General features: G+C 39.5%; 1 protein-coding gene across 1 annotated transcript in view; it reads left to right on the forward strand.

Annotated features, from left to right (window-relative positions):
• Positions 1–20,695, forward strand: part of UTRN (utrophin) — a 344,252-nt gene that overhangs the window by 312,404 nt on the left and 11,153 nt on the right. The window contains exons 65-70 of the mRNA XM_026044733.1: positions 2,699–2,835; positions 4,221–4,259; positions 4,516–4,581; positions 7,221–7,286; positions 15,384–15,542; positions 15,892–16,135. Coding sequence (XP_025900518.1) covers positions 2,699–2,835; positions 4,221–4,259; positions 4,516–4,581; positions 7,221–7,286; positions 15,384–15,542; positions 15,892–16,135 — 711 coding nt within the window. The remainder of the gene's footprint in view (positions 1–2,698; positions 2,836–4,220; positions 4,260–4,515; positions 4,582–7,220; positions 7,287–15,383; positions 15,543–15,891; positions 16,136–20,695) is intronic.

Below are 20,695 nucleotides of genomic sequence, written 5' to 3' on the forward strand. Positions count from 1 at the left end.
CATTTATAAGGGGTTTTGCTTGTTCTTAGTTTGTGATTTCTGATTCCATATATTCCTGGCTGTAGTTTGAAGAGTCCTAATGCCAGTTGTCAATTGTTCCATATTTTCTACTGGAGACTTTCAGATACAGAGAATTGTTTATTTATAGGTTTTTGTGTGTGCCAGGTATGGATCATAGTCATTCCTTCCTGAACTTTGTCACGTTCTAGGAACAGAGATTTTAAATTAAGATTGAGAATATGCTTGTATGGAGGAAATGTTTATTCCAGTAAAAGCTTTTTTGTTTGCTTGCTTGCTTGCTTTTCAAATAGTTTTGCAAATATTGTGATGTCTGTGCTGTTGACTTTTGTGGAAATAGTCAACATGTCATGTAAAGAAGATGTAAAGAAGTATACAAGTCAGCTGCTGTTTTTCATTTTGTAGATAGGTTGTACAGAAGAGCCCCTGGCTATTTTTCAAAAGTTCAGTGTTAAAGTACATCTCTTCTGGCATGATTTTTGTTTGTACTGTGCCATGAGGGTATATACAAAAAGCCTAAGACAACCACTTTTATAGGTTGTCACTTAGCTGCATTTAAATTCAAAGAGTTCCTCCAAATCCGCTCAGATTTCTCTGGTCAGTATGTACGAGCCTCGCTCAGTACAGAGGCAAATTAGTCTTTGCAAGGAACTGGGTCAGGCTGTCGTAGCAAATAAAAAGGACCCGAGAGGAAAAGTTTGGCAGCTCAATAGACATTTATTTCTGTAATATGTAGATATGAAAACTTTYATTCACTGGCCGTGGGACAGCCTTCCATCTGCTGCAGTTATTGTTGCATGAAAATTCACAGCCCTTTGCACTTCACATTCTTTGTTTAGATGCATAAGTGAGTGTAACAGCTGCTTTTTTTGGCAATCATTTTGTGAGCCCTTCCTGATTTACCTGTGTTAAAATTTGGGAGTTCCAACATCTCTCTCCATCTCAAATTTGCTCAGTTTTCACTWGTTCAAACTGAATCTTAAAGAGTCTTGCCAATGTCAGTTTGATAACCTACCATTTTTTACAGTTAGTTCAGTCAGCACTTGTAAATGACTATAAATATATAATGTAAATGACATATACRATACAAATATTAAAATACAGAGGCAAATAGATATTTTGTTTGTTTTGACAGTGGAGAATAAAGTGAGAGATTAGTTTGCCTATTCCTCTGTCTSTTTTCACACTATAATAGCAAAAAATAATTAAACTGAAAAGCCTTTAACCTTTTTTTTCCCCCTTTGGACTCCCTTAAGCTTTGKCATTATATTATATTAACATGTTTTCCCTAAAAGAGTGTGTGGAAAGTCAACGTGCAGCCTCTGAAAGGGTTTGGCTTGGGAGCTGCTCCCATGTGTAGATCTGTAGGAGCTGCTGCCACCTTCAGCTAAGGAGCTGCCCTCAGAGGGGGTGGATGGCACTTGGCCTGCACTGCCCTTGCAGCAAAACATCCCTTCAACACTAACCCCTCTGTGTGATGGGGACCATTCCATTTAAGTGCACCATGCCTTCTGTAAACATATATACTTTAAAAGTGTACTGTGTGCTGCTRTATCTCCCTGCAAGTCCGTCTGTTACAGGTGTGTTCACCTGCTGTATTAGGCCTGCATTTTCTTGCTTGCGTTCTTGCTTTTGCAGCAGGAGTTAATTGAGCAGCATTACCAAGGCGTGCTGTCGTTACTAATGTGATTAATTCCAATTAAAGCGATTTCTGAAAGCAGCTGCACCCATTTTACCTGCACCCCATAGGCAGGCCCTTGGGGTGAGGGACAGGGCCGAGTGCTGGACAAGACTGTGGCCTTGCTGCTTCACGGGCCTGCTCTGCTCCTGGAGACCTCCTGCTGGATCAGGCAGGGAGTTTGTTGCTTTGGGTGCAGATTGTTTGTGTCGGGGTTGCTTCTGATTGTGCCTTTCAACGGGGCCCGTACAATGGCTGTAATTTCATCTTTGGGCTCTGGAACAGTGTGCGTAGTAGCAGGAACCTGTGGGAAGAGCTCTGGAAGCATGGGAAAGTGCTTGTGGAAAAACGTGGCCATTGCGGGAGGGGCTGGCTTAGCCCCTACTGCTTTTGMCTCATGCTCCTGGTTCACAGCTGAGTTGTGTGATGGGTGGCATGGAGTAATCTGTGGCACTCGGTGAATCGAGAGGGCTGTTGGCTGTATTTTTTGCAACAAAGCCACTATTGTCAGCTGTATTTCTTCAACCAACAATTGCAAGGTTTTCACACTGCCTTCTGTCTATGGGGTGTGTCAGATGCTTCATCGGTATGAGTGTGGATAGTCAAGATTGCCTCCAATTGCTAAGAGTATTCCTTAGTATATGGAAAAGAGAGCTGCATTTTTTTCCTGAAAAAAACAGATTTTTGCTTTTTTTTTAAAGACTAGTTATAAATTTTTGCTTTTAAGACTTGAGCCTGTTTCAGTTTTTACCAACTAATAAATTGGAGGAAGCTAGTGTATTTTTGCTAGGAATCTGAAGCCTTGCCATTTTTAACTAATAAAAGAGAATTTGTAGGTGCATTACTGTTATTGATTTATCATGTTTCAATACACTAGAAAAGCAGCTTTAAAATCCCTAACATTGTGAAGTTTTTCATCGAATCCTCTTTGAGGACAGTAGCAACATTATTATCTCAGTGCCAGCTTAGCAACATTCAACTTAATTTCTTTTACTTTTTAAGACAACGTCTGGGGAAGATGTACGGGACTTCACCAAGGTGCTGAAGAACAAGTTCCGCTCGAAGAAGTATTTTGCAAAGCACCCCCGGCTCGGCTACTTACCCGTGCAAACCGTTCTGGAGGGYGACAACCTGGAAACGTAAGCTTCACTACAATATAATCCCTGCTGGGGCCACTGGCATTTTTCATTAGCCCAAAAATAATCAAAAGCAGCTGTAGAGCCTTGTGCTGGGCCATTTTCCGTGAATATTGGATGATCTTGCTCGTTTTCTGCAAGTAGCAYGCTTTAGGCTTTGATTTTGGTGGGCTGTGAATATTAGCAGGTAAAAATTTTGAAGGTAGAGTTGACAGCTGTTTTACAAAGAACTTTTTATAACATTGAGGTTTTTGGAACCACATTGCTTATTTGGTCTCCGAGTTCCTCTCTTTTCTCCTTTATGACTTTGGAATCAGCTACCCTATTTCAAATGCATTGCAGTGGAGATCTCCAAGATAATTAGGCTCCAACAGACTTCAGAAATCTGGGGGGGCTTGATAAGAGAGCCCTGTGAATGTCTCCACACTATTTATGGTGCTGGCAGAAATACTTTGCTTCATTTATTTACTTTCTTGTCAGCTGTCAAAGGAGGACAGTCTTAAAAGAATCAAATTAAGATATGGTGACAGGGCGATAGAAGGAGTTCGGTTGACTGACTCTCCTTGACATCCTGGAGCCTGCACTGCTGCAGTACCGTCTAAACAATGTGCCACTTAAAGTTAGCAGCAACATCCAATATAAAGCTTCATGTACAGTAGACCTCTGCCATTGCCTGTGCTCTGCTTTCCTGGCCAGAAGATGGTACATTTTATTTACAGTAAATAAACCCTGCTCGTTCTTGGCTGAAGAAGCACGACAAAGGAACCTGACCTGTGGCCTGAGTTCTAAGCAGGGATTTGGATTGGAGCACACGTGCAAATTTTAAAATGTTATTAGAGCAGTTGTAAACTGGTGTGTACTTACAAACAAACAATCAAAAAAATGTCAAGAACAAAGGAACTTAAAGGTGCTTTGATGTGATGACAAGTTGTCATTGACGCCAAAACTGGAATGTCAAAACTGTAAATGCAGGTCAGGGGCAAAACTCTCTTGGTCCAGGCATGTGGGAAATACACAGATAAACTGCCAGCATCATGCTGAGAAAATTTGGTATTCATTCTGTCTTCTATATGTGATAAAATATATATATATTTTCCTTAAAAACAAACAAACAAAGTGCAATTTAAGCAAACTAATCATGATTTAAAAAATTAAAAATTCAGTCAATAATGCTTCCTGATCTTTTTAACAATTTATTTTTTAATTTAACGGACTAAGGCACATAAACCAGTCTTCTGTCCATTGTAGGCTGCAGTATCTGCTGCTGCCTCATTCTGTAACAGTTGCCAGTACAAATGATTGGGTTGCTGCTCAAAATAACGTKTGTTTTTCTCAGCTTTGTCTTAAGTGACATTAAAGTTGGTTTTTTTTCTTCTTCTTTCTTGCAGTCCTATCACTCTCATCAGCATGTGGCCAGAGCAATACGAGTGAGTATGCAGAACCTCTCTGCCTGGGAAGCTCAGAATGGTAGTTGTTTCCTTTGAGCTGAGAAGCTGCTAATCTGACATGTATAAGCTATAGGCTATGGTGCACTGAAAAGCCCGAAGGAACAACCCACCACAACAGTACTGTGAATTTAATTCATTCATTTGTCAGCAGTGTAACTTATGTTTTAAATAACCTTGATATTTTTACATTGCTTTAGACGGTATTAATTTTTGTTTTGTTATTCTGTTTAACCAGTCCCTCGCAGTCTCCACAGCTATTTCATGATGACACACACACCAGGATAGAGCAGTATGCTACAAGGTAAGACCTGCACACACTGCTTCTTATGCTACACTACATGTTGTGATAGATTCCTGCTGATTTTTAATATACTCCACTGCCTGGACATTATTTATTAAAAAATATATATCTTTATACTCAAAAGCAAGTCAGCTATTTGTAAATCAGCTTCTTCTGAATACAGCATATTAAACTTTTAAATAGATGCATTAAATCTGTCATCTGTCCTACAGAACAGAAACTGTTGCAGAATCACTGCATGTTATTTCTAAAAAGCACCATTTTCCTTTGGCTTCCTTGTTTGTAACCATTGGAAATACATACAACTTGCTGGATATGTAACTTTAGACCCAGGATTTTCATTTTATTTTCTAAAATGGTTATCCACTGTCGTTGACTTTTAGCAAAGGATACAGCAACTACAAATGTTCTACCTTTCATGGGGTCCCCCCAAACCTTCCTTTTAGCATAAAAGGAATTTATTGAACTCTGTCCACTCAGAATCTGCTGATGGTTGCCAGCAACCAGAGGTGCCCTCTTAAGAAAAAATAACTACTTTATGAATAACTACTTTTAACTGAGAAACTGATTTCTTTTACCATAGGAACTGCCTTAATTTTGCTCTAGAGGAGTTTGCTGTTGTAAATAATCTCCACAGGTTGTGTTTGTTAATGCTACCTGTTTGCTACTGCGTTCTTGGGCACCATAAAGCAAATTCTTAAACCATTTGTTAGATACCCAGCTTACCCAACACATGCTATTTGCAGCAAGGAAAAAATGAGCATAAGTTAATGCCAAAGGGCTGCCTGTTGTCAGCGTCAATTTCCTTATTTTATTCCACAGTGAATTTTTTAATTCTTTTTACTGATTTGTTGAAGGCAAGCTTATGCTGTTTTTCAGTTGTTTGAAACATGCCGTTCATAAAAATGTGATGTCACCAGTACARTTTTTGAATATAAAACTTAGGCCATGTCGTAATCAGTTACGACCTCGACTTTAAATTAGACAAAAGCAAGGAAATTAGACTTAAATTAGACTAGAAAGCTGTCTGGGTTTTTTTTGTCCTTCCCTTCCCAATCTTTCTTTTTTTGAGCCTGTGACACTGCCACGCCATGGTTCCTTGTGTCAAGGTAAAGTGCAAGCCCTGCACCCTCCCCAAGGGTCAGTAAGAGCTCCTGGTGTAATACCTGCTTTCCTTCCCTTCCCCGATGYTGCTCACAGCCAGCCGTGCGTGGCTCTCACACGTCTCTTTCTGACTGTGGGCAGAAGTTGGTTAGAAAGCAAGAAACATCCACTTAAAAACACTGTGTAAGCAAGCTATCTAAAATTAGTCAAAATCTTTTTTTTTTTTTTTTTTCTTTTTATCCCCTCTGGTAATACAGCATAACTCATCCAGTATCTATCATCTTGGTTTTTTATTGTGTGCTTTCTGATTGGATCTAGCTGGATTCGCTCTTCCAAGCGAATTTTCAATATGTGCTGGAGCCTGAAGAGATGCTGTTGCTGATAGAGCACATGTGTGAGAGACTGAATATCTGTTACTTGCTCACTAAGAGATTTGGGGCAAATTACCCGAATTTCTGTGCCTCAGGCTCCTTTCTGAAAAGGAGGCAGCAAAGTCTCTATGAAGATTAAGTTTGAAAAATAAAAAAAATTATTTGGTCAAGGACTTGGCTATCAAACTAAGAACCATTATAAACATGACTAGCATTATGATAACTACCTTATATTATTCARTATTAACTAGACCTCAATTGGGGTCATGTGGACAGCGATGATCTGAAAACCTTCCCATCTTTCGGAAGCTTCTCTTTCGGGAATGGGGGAGGCATCAGCACGGAGCCAGGCAGCCAGCAGCTGTGGTGGCACGAGGAGGACAGTGATGTCCTGTGTTGCCCCTCTTGTCCTCCTTCACTTTGGAGGAGCACTGACAAATGTACCCATGGGAAGGCCTGCTCTGTGAAAAAAGAATACACCAGAGTTCTCATTTTTAGGGACTTGCCCACTGCTTACAAAATAGGTTTGCAAGTATCTTTAATAATGCTTAATGCACTTGCACAAATACACATGAAATTTAAGATATCTTATTAGTRAGGTAATAAGTAAAGGAAATGCATGATCTCTATTCAGACTAGTATAGACCTGGTATTTGGACAGCATTGAGTGTTCCAAGATTTAACTTCAGGGAATCACTATAATTACACAGTTTTAGGGTGATTTTCCAGGACATGTCTGTCCACAGTGTGATGTTATTTGCCAAGCATAATTTCAGATGTTGCATGCGCTATATTTAAAAAGTATTTATCCTCTTTTGTTAGTCCAGCTCTATAGAATTCAAACAAGAAAACCATCTGTGAAAACATCTCTTTAACTAATTTTGCCATGAGAGTTGTGGTGGTGCTAATGATAMTTATACTAGATATAGAAAATATACTTGTTCCCTGTTGCTTGGCAAGTAGAATTAGTTAATCATAGCACAAGTTTCTYATAAAAACCCTCTGTATTATAAGTTCTTGTTCAAAGTCTAGGAGTTTATTTCTAGCCTGATTAGGCAACATTGCCATATCTGAGTAATTTCTAAGAAGCACTAATCTGCACATAGACGTATTTAAATTGTGCAGCGTAGTGTCTGAGACTGATGGATTTTCCCTGTCTTTCAGACTGGCCCAGATGGAAAGGACCAACGGCTCCTTCCTCACGGACAGCAGCTCCACCACGGGAAGTGTGTAAGTACCTCATTAAGTTTGCAAGGAAAGATGGATATATTTGGATACAGCTGCATGACACCACCTTTATGAACTGTAACACAAATTACAGTCCCAGTGAAAGCAGCTACTAAGTATGGCTGCATGAATGCCTGCATAAATTTCATTCGTACAAGCACTGATGATATATATTAGTGATGTTTATTTGTTGAATAAGTTGACAACATAAGGGAACTTCAGTTTGTCAGAAATGAGTACGTGTCATGCGACTGGAAAAAAGTCACAGCTTTACAGGCTGTAATCTGTTTTGCTCTTCTGCTCTTACCATGCTATAAAATGTAGGAGTGGGCAATGGAGTGTGCCAGTGACTTGTATTAACCTCCAGGAATATTTTCTCATTGAAAACAACCAAAAATATTCCATATTAGAGGCGTTATGCAGATCCAGAACTATGCTGTTACTTTTCCTTGCTTAGATTTCACTTTATTGGCTACTGATCCATCTCTTCATACTTGGGGACATAAATGTAGCCCTTTATTAATTTTATCAAGGCTACTTTGTGTTTCGGAATTATATGACAGTTTCRTTGTAAAAGACTTTTTAAAAATGTATTGCTGAATTTGGTAAAACATAAAACCCTGTGAATTACTAAGAAATTGAATGTGGGKTTTTTTTTCCATGTTAAAATAAATGAATGTTTCAACCTCATTGTATTATCAGTTCAGTTAATAAAGTCAGTGTAGTAGGACAGTACCTCTTTTAGGCTATTAAAGAAAGTCATCCTGTTGCAGAGGGAGCAGAATTTGTTATTGTTCAGCTCTGGTTAGTTAGAATTGGCTGCTCTTCTTAGTAATGCCTTCGTTTACTATCTTAAAACCTAATGGTGAAATAATTTTTCCAAAGAACTTTTTCTAGCAGTTTGAGATACAAATACTATCTTTCGCAGAAGCACTCATGATCACCTATAAACGTGTTTCCTCTTTCCTGCTTGATCAGCTCTTTTTACATAACTGCTAAAATTGTTTATCGTCTGTAACCTTAATAGGAGGCTCACCAATGACAGAAATGCAGCCAGACTATTCCCTTTTGATTTCACTTCAAAACATAAAAAGCAATCATGCTGCCATTTGGCAGGGGAAGCTGGAAATCTGAAAGCACCTGAATGTTCATGCACTTGAGCCATTGTTTATTTTGCAMTTAATGATTCTAGTTGTGTACAAAGACTGAGCAGCCATCCATTCCAATAGTAAAGAGAGTTATATACAGTTAGTTTTATTGACACTTCATCTGAGGGTTTTAATACCATTTTTATTCTCATCTGTTAAAATAACCTCTCTTTTAGGAAAAGGAACAAACTTAGTGRATTTGGGTACAGTTATAGTGGAGAGACACTGGCTCTCAGCCCATTTGCCAGTGGGGACTGTTGCATAGACATCCAGAGCTTCAGAGGTCAGGGAAGGCAAGGAAGCTTTGTGGGCTTTTTGTTTTGTTTTGACCATGTGGCACGTTTTTATTTGCAGATAATACTAAACTTTCAGCAGATGCGTGCTAAAGTACCCACAAAATTCTGAAGAACTGGGATTTACCAGCTTGGGCTTGAACTACTGCAGAAAGTGATCTGTGAAATCTCAAACCCAGGCAGTATCCTCATTTTCTTACAGCTGAAACACTGGGTATCTAGAATTATAGTTCACCAGCATTATTAATGGTTAAATACAATTTGACATAAAAATATGTATTGTAGTTATTCTGTGTAGACTGAATCCGAAGGGGAAATTTGAAAATTGAATCCATTTTCTTTTTCAGCTCAAGTATATCTGCTATAAACATAGCTGAGGAAAATCTCATTTTCTTGTGTTATTCTTTTAAACCTTCAGGAGATGATTACTGATTTGGAAACCAAAATCTCTGCTTCTCATAATCAGAATTTGGTTGTTTTGGTTTTGGTTTTTTTTTGAGTCCACAAGAGTTCTTCAGTTTACTTCAAGCTATAATAGAGGCAAAGTTGCATTTGATGTTGGAGAATAACCTCTTTTGCCTTGTCAGCTTAACCTTGTTATTAATTAATTGTTAATACACTTCATGCTCCTAAGGGCTTGCATAAGAAGCCTACATTTGAATGTCCTGAAAACTTCTGCCTTCAATTATACGTTACAAGTTACCTCACAAATGTTCTAGAATATGCGATTTGATTAGGAAAACATCCTTCAAATGATTCTTTTTTTTACTTAGCCTGTTTTTTGAACTTCATTACAACTTCCTCTAATTCAGTTCTTCTAAACTCCCCAAAAGTTTGTGTATTCCATTAAACTACATTTTCCCCATTTGAAAAAATATTTGTGGATAACAAAAAATCCGTGTCCAGAATTCCAAGCAAATATTTTAATGCCTCCRTGATTGTATTTTCTAACAGAAAGACATTGAAGGAAAATGTATTTCCTTCAWCTTCTCTGCTGCACATTAGAGTCGTAAATGCTTAAGCTAGACTACTGTAATGAATTTTTTTTTTTGCTTTAGTCTATGCAAAAATGCATCAATATCCTAAAAGCAGACTTTTCACAAGTGAAAATGAACATAAGGGAAAACTGAAGAGCTGGCAACAGACAATGATGAATAGCAAATCTAACAAAAAGCCTTGCCTCACYGTTGGGTAAATCATGAGGTAGTAGCATGAGAAGCAAAAAGCAGTGTTAGGAAAATTGGACAAGAGCCTAGCTCTCTTAYTCCTGTAATATACAAACTATCCCGTCCATACTGAGGCTAGTGGCGTTGTGCGTAGTATTTAGGATTTCCCTGTACATGTGGATGTTAAATAGCCATTTTCTGATTAACCCCCTTTATTCCTGGTGTTCTTCATGTCTGCGGCATTTGTGGTGTCATGCAGGACTCTGCTGAAGGGAGGATTTCTGCTTGTGAGGGAGGCCCCATGCTAGGGTAGGAGTGGAGCCCAAGAAGTTCCATCTGCCTGTGAGGAGGAACTTCTTTCCTGTGAGGGTGCCAGAGCCCTGGCACAGGCTGCCCAGGGAGGCTGTGGAGTCTCCTTCTCTGGAGRTCTTCCAAACCCGCCTGGATGCCGCCTGTGCCCCGTGCTCTGGGTGTCCCTGCTGGAGCAGGGGGYTGGACTAGGTGATCTCTAGGGGTCCCTTCCCGCCTCAACCATGCTGTGGTTCTGAGTGAGCAGGGAGGGCCTGCACTGCAGTCAGCCAGCACTGCCGTGCAGCGTCCCACTGTACTGCAACTGAATATATTGGCCTTCTTTATGGTGAAAAGGCATCTTGTCATAGGCAAATGTTAACTACAGATGAAAATAAGGTCAGGAGAAGAATGGATAAGTTAAAGAGGATGGGAGAATTTTGAATACTTTCAAATGAATACTGGTTTTGGACCTTATTCCAGTATTTCTTACAGCATCGTTAGGATTTAATTTCTTTGGACTAGAATACATGGTGCTTGGCATTAGAGCTATAAGGAAAAAATGAAAATGGTGGGGAAAATATAGTTACCACAAACTCATTTATCTTATTGTCCAAAATCTAATTTAGCAATCAGTTTTCTTAATCATGTCAAATGATATGCTAGGATGAAGAGTGACTGGGAAGAAATCTCAATTTGTCTTCTAATGACTCAGGCTCAATGCTAGGAAAGCTGTATGTAAATTCCTTATGGCATTTGCTCCCTCTTCCCCAGTGCTTAATGCATGTTTTTGAATAGGCCTGTTGAAAATATATATCCACAAAGAGAATAGGATATTTCAAATACCATTTTCCATTGGTTGGTTTGCTTTCCTTTGAGGTATCCTTCTTTCAAGTCTGACCTTCTTTGGATGTTGTTTTTATAACTCTCTAGTATGATGAACTGCGGTGCCAGCTGGTGAAGGCTTCATCTGTGCAGTTCTARCTTTTCCTCAAAGCACAGGATCTTCCAGCGAGTAACCAGTGAGAAAAGACAAGGAGTTGATTTTGGTTCTGTGCTTTTACTTTGGTTACCAACTGTCATCTGCAACTAGTTCTGGACAGGAGAAAATTCTGGTTTCCCAAAATGAAGATACTTGCGTGTTGAGGAGTGTGTGTCATGCCCTTGTGCGGGAGCCATCAGGAAGGTCTCTCCTGAGGCCCCAGTGCCACTACGAGATCCGTCTTAATTACAGTCGTGAGCTCTGTCCGTGCAGATCAAGGTTCTGCCCTTGAGCTGGTAGTCTGGCAGCACAGGCTAGGGGTGGAACCAATGCCACAGAAAATGGCTTTTTCTTTACCAGGTTTCTCACTTTTTCAGTTGTTTCCTCTCTCGTGTCAGGATGCTGTGAATTACAGGGTGTGGTGCCTAAAAAATGGCCAGTCAGTATTTGCAGTCTGTCCTCTGCGGACTCTGAGACACAGCATAGGTAAAAGAGAAGGGAAATTAAATCTGCTCAGAGCTGAATAACTGGGAGAAATTCAAAATATAAAATACTTTGARTCTTTCTTGAACAGTTGTGTTCACCCATTTGGGTGCTACCGACTGGCCACAGAACAGTGAAAAGTAAGCAAGCTGTTTCTATATAAATGTTTTCTTTAAGGGCTATATAAGTTTCATGAAAAAATGAGGTTACAACTAACATAAAATTTTGACAGAATTTCAGCTTTGAAAAGGTCAAATAAATGTAATAAATCCAGTTTTACAGAGCCGTATTGCATTCCAGGCGACCTGCATAGCTGTTTATAAACTAATTCATCATCCTAAAATACAGAGAGCAGCTTTTTGGTGTTTAATTAAAATAACCAGTCAAAAACACTTGATCTTGTGAACCTTTCTCAACGGCCTAACAGCCTTTGCACAAATGAAGCTTGCATATATAGTTGCAGTGTGTCACGTAAATTAATATTTAAACAGTGTTTTGAAACCTAGCTGATGAAATGCATTCTGTCTGGGTAGTTTCTGTACTCACTAACATGACATTAACCTGCAGCACTTCACTGCAGAGAAGACTCTCTCGCTGAGACAATTCAGTAAGGAGCTTCAGAGGCCCATCTACATACCATGCAGTTTGAATCCCAATAGCTGTTTACAGGGCTTCAGCCAAACCTTAGTCATAAGTGATGCTTTGTTTCCTTAAGATGCCTAAAGAAGTGCCCATTTTTCGTTTTTATGTCAGGACCAGATGCACACTCCATTGACTGTGGCAGTCTGTGTTCTAGTTTTAAACTAGACCAGAAAATAACCCAGCAAAGTGATGCTGAGTTTGCCTGGGATCGTTTGGGAGGCTGAGAAGAGCAAGCAGTTGAAAAGGGAAAGCCCACCTAAGAGCTTTGGATAGACAGTGAGTAGTTATCTTCAAGTAGAAATAAATCAGTGTTATTCTAACATAGAAATTAGTTTCATTAAGAAGTTAAGGCAGAATCTGTTTCTCATAAATTTGTTGATATTTTGACTTAGTCTTGCAATAGTAGTGGTAATTTCAAGTGGGTATTGACGTAGTGAGGTACCAAGAAATCTTAGTTCAACAGCATAGGATAGGGTCTTATACACACACAAACAACATTTGCACAGCTCATTTGGGTCTGTCATGTGCATTTACTGAGRCTTAACATCACTACTATGTGCTTTAAGAAGAGAAGACTCCCTTTGTCTTAAGGTTTTCAGTTTGTTTCTGGGAAAAGCTCCAGTGTGTGTGCAAGGCCTGTCGTACACCAGAGCTATTCTTCTTACCTGTAATACACCGGAGGTGTTTTACTTCTAGATGCATTTATTTATACATTAGCTGTCACCACAAAGATCATTTTTGTATTTTCCAGGGTATACATTTCTAAGTAAGTGTTTTTACAAATTSTTCACATGGGACTGTATATTTAGATATTTTACGATGTAAGGTTTTTAACAAATAGAAAGAAAATAGAAAAGTCTCCTTGTAAAGCTCTAATACATTTCTATTTGAAAAATAAATATTTTATCACTTGTCAGTTACTTATTTTTACTATGCTCTTTCACAAGCACTCCTTGAGGATACTTTTCAATATGTCAAGGCACAGTCAGTTGAACAGCAGAATGAGCAGTTATTTCACTACAACCATGGCAGGAAAAAGATTAGTGTAAGATAGATRTTTTTAATGCAGAATAGTCTGTTTCATGATTATTACTCTCTTTCTGGGTTTAAACTCTAAAAAGCTGTATGTTTGTTTTTCTAAGAAAAAAATYCTTCTAAGCTTCTTAAGTGAGAAATTTCATATTTATGGAGTTCATCTTAACTCYGTTACAAAAGAGATATTTTCARTAAGTTATTTTAAAAGCCTCAGAAAGTTTCTGTCCTCTGAAAAAGCAGAGAATGGTCCTGTCAGCATCTTGCAAAAGYTTTTGCATGATTTTGCAAGACAGATATTAGTATTAACATTTTTGTGAGATTACCATAGCAAGCAGTGATGTAAAAGTTTTTATTTCTTTTAAGCATCTAAACATTCAACTACATTCTAAGGAAAATTGGCATTGGCTGATGTAAACAGATGAGTGTACCTTCAACAACAAATATGTTCACTTTGTCCCCTTTAGATGACCTAATCATCTGAACAGTAGCCCGGCTGCATCACACTCACATAAGGAAACCTTTGAAACTTTACATTCTGTTCTTGYGATAAAGCCCCGTGAGTGGAAAAGACCTTTTGCCTTTGTTTATCATGGATGCTGCCCTCCCAGATTAAATGGGGCACTTCCTTATCTCTTGTCGACCTAATGGTCCCATTCCGGTTGAAACCCGTCTGACAGTCTGAAGTGCCTTTCATGCCAACTCTCTTCCTTCTTCCATCTGCTTTACTGCTGCTTCAGTATCCTATATGGTATCTTCATTTATCTCTTGCTAATGAAGACACAAAAAGTGTCTCCTCTCCATATATATCTCATATATCTGCATGCTTGCCCAAATGAATCTGAATACATCTGGATATTTGGTAAATGACTTTTTTGGTTTGGCTTTTTATCTTATTTTAACTGTGAAAGGTTTTTAGGATGAAGCTTCTGTGTAAAATATCTCACTGTGCAGTAAAGCACATGACCTCTGTCTCGCAGTCAAGCCAAGATGGGTTTGGTGAAGGGCAGAGTGCGTTCTACTTATTGCTATGATTCAGCAATTTCTCTTTTAGAAACAGCATATAGTCTTTCTGTGTCTCATTTATCCTTTTCTGAGTAAGCAAGCAACTATTCTTAGGGCATGGTATCTTTTCCTATCCCTCTAACATTGCTGTGGAAAAAAAAAAAAGGTGGAAAATGAAGGCAGAACTGGAAAAGTAAAATATGGATAGTATAGCATAATTAAAAGTTTTAGGTGTTCTCTGTCTCCTAACCAGAATGGGATTTCTGTGCTGCTCAAAGGAAGGTCAGTCCCTGGCTTGTAGTTTTGTACCCAGATCTATGAAGAGGAAGGTAACAGCTACCCTTGAAGAGTTCCAGTGTGCCACATGCGTATCACCCAGCTGTGGAAATACAAGACTAATAAAGAATCCACGTTGTGATCATGACAGCATTGGCAGTCACCCTTGTGCAGCCCATACTGATTTATCTAGACAGTTAATGATCCTTTGCGACATCACATTTTTGAGAGTTCTGTGATATTTCTTTTAATCTTTAAATTTTAAGTAGATTAAGCACACAGAAATTGTCTTTTTTTCCTAAAGAATACTCTAAGTTAAGGACTATTTACAGTCAAGATAAAGATAAAACCAGTCAATGGCTACTTTGTCAAGTAGTTCATTTGCTTTTATTTCTTTTTAAGGCACTTGGAAGTAATTATTTTTGGTTTAGATTACTTGTTTTCACTGTTTCTTTTCTCACCATCAGCAGCCTTTGGTCTTTATATATACATTAAAATGAACTGTTCTTTTATACTGATGCAGTTGGGTTTTTTTCCTGTATGTTGAATGTTTTGGTTTTCTGCAGTATRTTTTTTAGAAATAAGTCAGAGAAGTTTTAATACAGTTTGCTGAGCCACAAGCATCTGACAGTTGCACCTTTGATTCTTGCAGCCTTATTTTCCGCTCCGAGTACTTTGCTGTAACCAAGCGACAAGCCCAGAGAAGCCCCATCAGCTGGGCAGAGTTGTTAGCTCACATAATAAATGCATTACTGGCTTCTATCTGTGTTGTTTTATGACTCTAGGGAAGATGAACATGCCCTTATCCAGCAGTATTGCCAGACCCTGGGAGGAGAGTCGCCCGTGAGCCAGCCGCAGAGTCCTGCGCAGATACTCAAGTCAGTGGAGAGGGAAGAGCGGGGAGAGCTGGAGCGCATCATCGCCGACCTGGAGGAAGAGCAAAGGTCTGGTCATCAGCTGCCTGCTGTCTGAGTGGTCACCTCGCTCTCACTGCTTGCATCTGGCATGTACTGCATGCAGGTCTTGTTGGAGAGGATGAGAAGACAGGCACCCAGTGAAATCCGAGTTCATAGCCTGCATCCTTGTTTGGTGAAAGAGTCACCTGTGACAAAATATTTGAGTTTCACCTCTACTTTATTGTGTGTGCTTTTTATCTGTGAGCAAGGAGTGGAGCTTTGTATCAGCTGTGTGTCTCCTGTAGTTAGTTGGAGGTGATAAAATCATTTGAACTACGAAAGGTTTTTATTTTATGTGCTTGATTGTCATCACTCTCTTCTTCTCCTAATGCACCAGGAGTCTGCAGATAGAATACGAGCAACTTAAGGAGCAACATCTTCGGAAAGGAATCAACCCTCTGGCATCACCCCCAGACACTGTTGTGTCCCCTCAGCATGCTGCTGAGGATGCCGAGCTCCTCGCTGAAGCTAAACTCCTAAGGCAACATAAAGGTCGCCTGGAAGCAAGGATGCAAATACTGGAAGATCACAACAAACAGTTGGAGTCTCAGCTTCACCGGCTACGGCAGCTGCTTGAGCAGGTAAATGGATAGTGGTGTCTTTCTCCAACACTGTTTCCAGGTGATGGTGAATCAGAGGCTTTGGGATTTTATTGCACRTATTTTTTTCCCAAATTATGCTGATTTACTGCATTCAGGATAAGGAGACATTTTTTTCTTGCAGTCTATGTTGCTGACTATAAGGTCAAAATGAAGGCAAAATAATTACAATTGGTGGAGTAATCATGGTAATTTCTGAAGTGAATAACACAAAACAAGCAAYAGTCCTTTCACCCAAATTAAAGAGGACGAGGAAGAGAGTATATGCCTTTTCCTAAGTAGTGATGCAAGTCACACCCAGTATTGTACTTAAACTCTTCAACCTTTCCTTAATATGTCCTAGTTATTGCCTGGATTCTTAGACACCTAGGCCTTTCTTGGCATTCCAAAGGTRAGGAGGCTTCTCTTGAGCAACACATTTAGACCAGTAAGAGACAGAAAAATGTTCTACAGATAATTAAATGCTGCAGACAGGAGACTCTTAGCAATATTTGGTAGCTATAGATATCACTGGATTTCTTTGTTGGAGAAGCAAGTGCTGAATGCAGAATATGCATATCTAGATTATAAAAGTACCAACAGTAACTTATACAAGGTATTGTCAGAGGTGTTTATTCTATATCTTCTGTAGAAGCTTGGATGATGAAGAGTGTATGAATGTGTTCTCCTAAATAATCGGCAGAGYTTGATCAGAGTCCAGTGAGGGAAACGATCCCTGGACTCCATGAGCCAGGTGAACAGCCAYGATTCTTAAGGAATTTAACCTCACAAAACAGATATGGCAAGGGCATAAATTCCTGCTGTTGATGAACTCTTTTCAGTGGCTGCCTTTCTCATTTTTCTACCTAGTCTTGAAGTGTAGTATTAAAGTGCCTCTCTTCCAGTGGCTTCCCTACCCTTCTAGCAGCATTCTTTTTGGATGTTCTTGTCATTWTGGCATCTTTCATCAGTATTTGAGTAGCTTAAATATTGAAAAAGGAAAATAAGGACTGGTTCTAACTGCTCATCTCAATMGTTCATGAAGTAAATATCTCCATGACTGTGGCCACCCCAGGGTGTTCCAGACTTAGTTCTGCTGAAACAGCTGACAAGGGAAATGCAGAAGTTCTGCCAAACGCACAGGCTGTTTCAGTGTAGTTCTTAAAGCATGAAAATTGCTCACCCTTTAAAGCTTTGTTTTGTTCTAGCATAACTGTGAATAATCTTACTAAACATATAATTGTGAAAGCTTTTTAGAATCCTCATAATGTCCTTAGTTATGCTTTTGGGGTATAATGTGTATATTGTGTTTTAAAAAAAAAAAACAAAACCCTTCTTTAGCAGTTTTGTCTTTTGATTTTTCTGGGCATTCTGGAGTTCCTGCTCTGTGAGAGTCATGCTGTGGTTCTGCTGGTTCTGAATGTCCTGACTAAAGCTGTTCCAATTTCCCTGCTCCTCCTCTCAAGGAGTGGCTGGAATTAAGTCAAGTTATTGTAGAGGGTCGGCATCGTTGTTTCCATAGTATTTCGGGGATTTGCAGTATGCCTCTCTAAATGCATCTTTATTTTATTGGGGACTAGGGGCACGGTTTGTTTGCTTTTTACTGTCACTGGGCAAATTTTTGCAAGCTCTTTACTGTGATGTCTAAGTTACTATTCTGGAGGATTCGCAGGAGGATTCAGAAATTGTGAATAATTCAGTTTTTCCACATGCATTTTTGGAGCTTCCTTCAGCTGACATTAATGCACTTATGAAACAGCACTAAATCCCATTACTATGCCGTTAACATTCGTCCATCTGTAAAAATGACCAATTTTAGTAAAAGTTTCTTTTCGTATCATCTAGGTCGTTTTTGGTATGTGAAAGTTTTTCCTTTTTTCACTGCCGTAATTATAGGACTTTATCTAAAGCCAACTGGGGATCTAAGCTTTGTTTATTTTCATTACTGTTGTTGATTGCCCTTTCAGCGGATAGGAGGAGTTCCTTTTCTCATGACGGGAATTGGGTGATTTGCATAGAAGATTCCCTTGAATCCGAACGTCAAAACATTTAACAACTGCAGAGCTCCCCTAACAATAATTACTGGTATTAAAGGATACAGCTTCGTGTAGCAATTTCTCTGCCACGGCTGGCATCTCATGTCATCTCTTTGTATTGAAGCTTCTGTCAAGAGCAACTTTCTGCCTTTGCTTTTTCCTGGTTGTTGCTTAGGTTAATAACTTGTCACCGAATCTGAAAGTACCGACCTCCTTTTTTCCCTAAGAGATGTGAGATGAATTTGTCTACCCACTGACATTGAGGGAGAAGCTAAATGAAATTTGGAAGCTTCCCTGTCGTGGCTGTTTGATCTGTATGAACGTCTCTTTCCGAGACGCTCTCTGGGGAGCGCGCTGATCCGCGCCGCGCTGCCTCCTCGCACACACGTTTGCCCGCTTCAGCTCCTCATCCTGAGGTGACCATGCTATTTTTAGGTTAGCAAGCCCAAAGGATTGGTAGCTGTCACACCACTGTCTTTTTTTGTCCGCCTGATTGATTGTAGTGCCAAAGAGGAAGGTGAAAGAGAACTGGCGAGCTTTGATACCGGTATGTTAATCGTACAGAGAAAGAAAAATAATCCATTTTCAATTTTCTTCCTAGAGCCCTGTTAGATATTGCACATGCAAAATAAGACTTGTGGTGAAGGGCATTGTAAGTCTGTTAGGATTTTTTTCTGTAAGTCTGTTAGGATTTTTTTCTGCTTCCCTGAGCTACTGAGTAGTGGTTTCATATTGAGTTTGAGGTTGAAGTAAATCGAAGCTAGTATCATAGATCAATGGATATATCACACTGTAGGACAAGGTAAATAAAGACTGCAGCTCCCTCTCCTGAAAGCAGAGGAGCTGTACCAGAAAAGCAGAATATTTTTATTTTGTTTGTACCAGAAGAGTAGAATATGTTTATTTTGTGGCTGGGAGAATAAGCTTGAAACAAGCAGAAACCTCTGTAATTGGTTTGCAAAGGGAATTAGCTTTTGTTTTGTTTTTGAGACTCGCTGTGATTCAGAGATGTCTTCTCCTCACAGAAGTGAATCAAGTGAATCACAGGTATGGTTTATRTTTCTAGGACCCAGAGAACCCTTCAAACTCTCCCTTGGGAAAGAACTGTTAGGGCTCTTTTCCTCTGGCTTCTGCCTAACCCCTGTTTGTTGGGTTGTTTTGAGTAGGAATGCCTGAACTTCATAGTGCCTGAAGAGGTTTGATGGTGGGAATGATTAGATGCTGTAGGTGTTATCCAGCAAGAGTCGGGTAGAAGAGGCTTTCCATGAGTTTTCAGTCTACTAATTCTTGATGTTCACTTTGTAGTGTTGTACAGTAGCCTGTGTCTTCTCTGTGCCTCCCATTCTCCCCCAGGAAAAAAAGTTAAGTCATGTAACTGCATGTAGTAGTATCCTTATTTATTTTGTGTTCAACAGTGGTCGGTACTTCATTATGAAAGTATTTCCACTATTGGAACCCTTCTCTTAATGCTCCAAAACCCACAGTTCATCTTTCTAGCTGTGTTCTATATTTGGAGCAGGAGGATTTTGATTTCATTTGGCTTTTTTTATAGTAGGTATTGCAACTGGGCARTGTAACATTGTAAGTATGTTTAAGTAAAGCATGAATTCATCAGATATAGGCCTTTGATCGTAAGGGATGTGGTCCCTCTTTAAAAATCCAGGAGCAGTATTCCATTCTGATTATTTTAGCAGTAAGTGCTACACAACCACAGAGTATAATATGTTCTGTTTGTTCTCATTTTAACTGCTGAGTCCTCATGCKCTGTGTTGGCTTTTTTTTTCCTGCCAGTTTGAGTCATGTGGCTAAGCAGCCCTAAATGTACTTTGCTACAAAGTCTTCATCTGAGTTCATAGGCATCTCCTAATTAATCCTGACTTTGCATTGCCTCGCCATCCTTGACTTAGCCTCCATGGTGCTGTACTGCAGTTCTGTACCAAGTCCAGCCCTCTTCTGAAAATTGCTTCATTCCRGATTGAAGTAACCCTTAACCCTTGCTGTGGTTGCTTCATCTCTGCACCATCACAGCTTTAAACTCTGCTTGAGCAGAGGTTGCCTGTATACCAGGTTGCCTGGCTTGCTGAAGGAGGTTTGGCCTGTGTGGCAGCAGCAAACTCCTTTCACCTGCACTCTGTAACTCAACTGAAGTCTGATTGCTGAATAGCAAGTGACGGTAGCTCTTCTCAGGAGTGTCAGACAGTGAAATCTTTGGCTGCCTTGAAAGCGTTTCAGTTTTTTGCTGTCTTTTGAATGCAGAGCAATATTAAGAAATATTATTTAGTTATTCTTCTTAGGCAAAGCTGGAGGTTACTGAAAGAGAGATGAGATTTGTTGGAGAAAAAGAGATTCGCTGAGAGCTCCAGGGAGCATTTCTTCTCTAGTGCATATGAAAGAAAACGTTTTTCTCTTTGTTCAACAACTTTCAGTTTTCTTTTGTTAAAGGGTGGGTTTTTTTTTTTCATCTGTAAGTTTAAAGTGAACGTTGCACTTGGGGCGGTGAGCTGCAAAAGAGCAAAGACTGGGCGTA

This window comes from Nothoprocta perdicaria, unplaced genomic scaffold (assembly GCF_003342845.1).
Source record: "Nothoprocta perdicaria isolate Ctin4 unplaced genomic scaffold, notPer1 scaffold_38, whole genome shotgun sequence".
Classification (NCBI taxonomy): Eukaryota; Metazoa; Chordata; class Aves; order Tinamiformes; family Tinamidae; genus Nothoprocta; species Nothoprocta perdicaria.